We start from the raw sequence: 3,281 nt of genomic DNA, 5'->3' as shown, positions 1-3,281 counted from the left end.
TTTCTTCAGCCTACAAGGTAAAGAGTCAAGTTGTTAAAGATATTTTTAAGTCTTAATGTTTATGATCACTCAGCCAACACACACACACATGTATATATATATAGAGCGAGAGAGAGAGTATAATGTTCACAGTGACTAATAATGAGGCGCAACTGAGCACCTCCAAAACCAGGTTTATTTTACGATGCCATGTTAGTGTGTCTCTGAAGACATATGAGGTGGACCTTCTAAAAATAACACCTGCATTTAACCTACATTCATGACAATACAAGTCAGCAGCTTCAACAAAACACACATCGAATTCAACACACAAAATATAATGATGAGAAACACTCACAGGGATCTGGTGCAGAGGAACATCCACTTGTCCGAGGAAGTCATCTCTCGTCTGCAGAAAATCAAGAAAACAGAAAACGCACATCAGAGAATCAGTCACAGAAACAACTGGACATAACACATACAAAATGAACTAAACACATTAACACTGAGCTTGTCTGACATCAGTCTCAATCAGACATACACTGATACTAAATTTCTCCTCCGATACCGATAGCCGATTATTCAGAATGATATCTGCCGATACGGATACTGTTTAGATTTCTTAAGAAGAAAAAAAACCTCTCCCAACTAATGCTGTAAACTATACAGGAGCCCTATCATTTGGCACATAATATAGAGTAGTATAGCATACAATTTTTTCTTCTTCTTAGAAATAAAAATAAAAAAGAGTGTCAAAACGGCATTTATAATGTGAATTTTGAAATAAAATGTACAGGTTTTGAAAGCTTATCAGAAGTAGCAAAGCACAAATGTCTTCGCGATTATTGGATGAGAGGTGTGTTAAAAATAATGTTAGGTGAAGGGAAAACCGTGGATCTGGCAACCCTGGCTTGAACTACAGCTAACTAAAGGCGCTGCGTTAATGCGTTATTATTGCTTTAATTTGGACAGCCCTAAAGTCAACACAAGAAACATGTTCTTCACACAAGATACTGTCTGACATGTTTTTCCATCCCCTTTTGATTAACAGGACATAATCAGCCCTGATCATCCGCTGTTTTTAAACAATCGGACGATTATTGGCCGATAAATCGGTGCCGATCTCAATGTGTTTATCTGCTCACAGCATTCAGGATTCTGAAACTATCGCTCTTCTTACATCTTTTGACTTTGGTCAGTATGTAAACATAGCAACCACCCAGAACACCCTAGAACTGGGGTGGGCGATATTTATCATCTATGATAATATCAAAAGTGTTGTTGTAATGACGTGCGAGCTGACATCGATCGAGTGTATCACTTACTTTGCAAAAAACAAACAAAAACACGTCTTGAGAGTCGAAAAGCATTGACTGCATGACGAAGCCTGTTAGTTAAAATGCCTCAATAATTCAAGTTATGAAAGCAAAAAATATCTCTGTAAAGGCTTTTGTTCTTTATATTCATAAGATATGATTTAGTTAAGTAACATCACACATGCAAGCATGCCACTTTCCTGAATGTTAGCGCGGGCGCCATCACAAATGAGATTTCAATTTTATACAACAGTTAAAAAAACAAGCAGTTAATATTAAGCGAGTTACATTTCAGTCAAAATATTGTCTGCTTTTGTTCTGTTTCGCCAACGAAAATAGTTCCAATCAAAGCCGGATCAGAGCATTTTGCATGTCTCAGAGTAACACTGCAGCGTTTCGTTCCTGAATGAATCTGTTTTCGAACGAACCATTTGAGTCAATGATTCAACAATCCATTCATAAAGATTCCACTTGCACATTTCTAAATGAATCAGCAGTTTTAAACGAATCGTTTGAATGAATGATTCAATGAATCACTAATTTAAAACAGGGACCTGCCGCCACCTACTGGTGGTTTTAGTGTCATATTTATTTATCCATGACAGGCCTAAACCAGTCAAGGTACCAGCATAAAAATACACAAAATATCATTTAATTATCGTTAACAAAAAATCCCATCAAAAAACAAAAATATTTTTTTCAATATCGCACACCCCTACAAAAACACCCTAATATGAACACACAGAGAAATCCTCTCTGCTTTTGATCTGCTTCATATCAAAACAGACCATCATAACACACACACACAGACACAGACACAGGCTGTTCATCTACTGCACATCACTGGAAGTGAATTCTAACACTTGAATCAGACATAAAACAGTGTGTTATGAGTCTGAACAGTGCGCTCATTGTTTACAGAGATATAAATACATGTGTTATATATAAACAAGGTTTAATAAAGGTAGACTTCCCCGTGGTCTATCCGTCAGACTGTGAGCGAGTGAGCTGCACAAATAGAGAGAAGGTAAAAGTAGGCTGACAGAGAGAGAGAGAAAACAAAGGGAACGAGAAAGAGAGAGAGTGTGTTTTCGGAACAAAATCATTCCCATCCACAAACCTTTTCCAGCTGCTGCTATTCATTTCAACGGCTGGCTTCCATGAAGCATTTTAAATACATTTTATACCAGGTTTTATACACACACTGTCATTACGCTAACCGAAACAATATGACAAGTTAAATACACGTCACCTAAATGAGGCGTAAATGCCTTCGGTGTTCAGAACACTGTCAGATGTTTTGTTGTATGGTAGTGAGGGCAGAACGAAATAACGACAGCTAAAACGTGTCCACCTACATGCAATTTATGACTTACTTGCAAATGACTTACTCGCTATCAAAGGGTCGTTCAGGTTTTTACAGCGCTCATAAAGCTGTGATGATGACTATAACACATATCTTCCCTCGTTCTTAAGACCAGCCTCACATATTCCTGTTTGTGCTGTATTCGGGTCAAACCACAGAGCGGTTCTGCCACTTCGCCAGGTCCCAGATGAGATGACAGACCCAATGAAATAAAAGCATGTTGGGAGAAAGCTCTGTTAGTGTCATCTTAGTTATTAAGCCAGATACGACAAAAGGTACTGCAAGATTACAGTGTTTTATAAAGACTATTATATAGTTTAAATATTAAATAGTTTTTTAAAGGGATCATATGATGTTGCTAAAAAGAACATTATGTTGTGTATTTGGTGTAATGCAATGTGTTTATGCGGTTTAAGGTTAAAAAAACACATTATTTTCCATATAATGTACATTATTGTTTCTCCTCTATGCCCCGCCTTTCTCAAACGCTTTAATTTTTACAAAGCTCATCGGTCTGAAAAAGCGAGGTGGCTCTGATTGGCAAGCTATCTAGTGCGTTGTGATTGGCCAAATACCTCAAGCATGTGACAGAAATGTTACGCCCCTACCATACTGTGATG

The 3,281-nt window shown here is 37.5% G+C and overlaps 1 protein-coding gene across 3 annotated transcripts in view; it reads right to left on the bottom strand.

The window, feature by feature from the left end:
• The window catches only part of LOC107662490 (NEDD4 E3 ubiquitin protein ligase), a 43,531-nt gene that overhangs the window by 20,567 nt on the left and 19,683 nt on the right, over positions 1 to 3,281 (bottom strand). For all 3 annotated transcript variants that reach the window (XM_016452534.1, XM_016452532.1, XM_016452533.1), the window contains one exon: positions 338 to 388. In XM_016452534.1, coding sequence (XP_016308020.1) covers positions 338 to 388 — 51 coding nt within the window. The remainder of the gene's footprint in view (positions 1 to 337; positions 389 to 3,281) is intronic.

This window comes from Sinocyclocheilus anshuiensis, unplaced genomic scaffold (genome assembly GCF_001515605.1).
Source record: "Sinocyclocheilus anshuiensis isolate Anshui unplaced genomic scaffold, SAMN03320099.WGS_v1.1 scaffold1104, whole genome shotgun sequence".
In the NCBI taxonomy this organism is placed as follows: domain Eukaryota; kingdom Metazoa; phylum Chordata; class Actinopteri; order Cypriniformes; family Cyprinidae; genus Sinocyclocheilus; species Sinocyclocheilus anshuiensis.
Note: the sequence above shows the minus strand (reverse complement) of the source record. Positions and strands in the feature narration are given on the sequence as shown.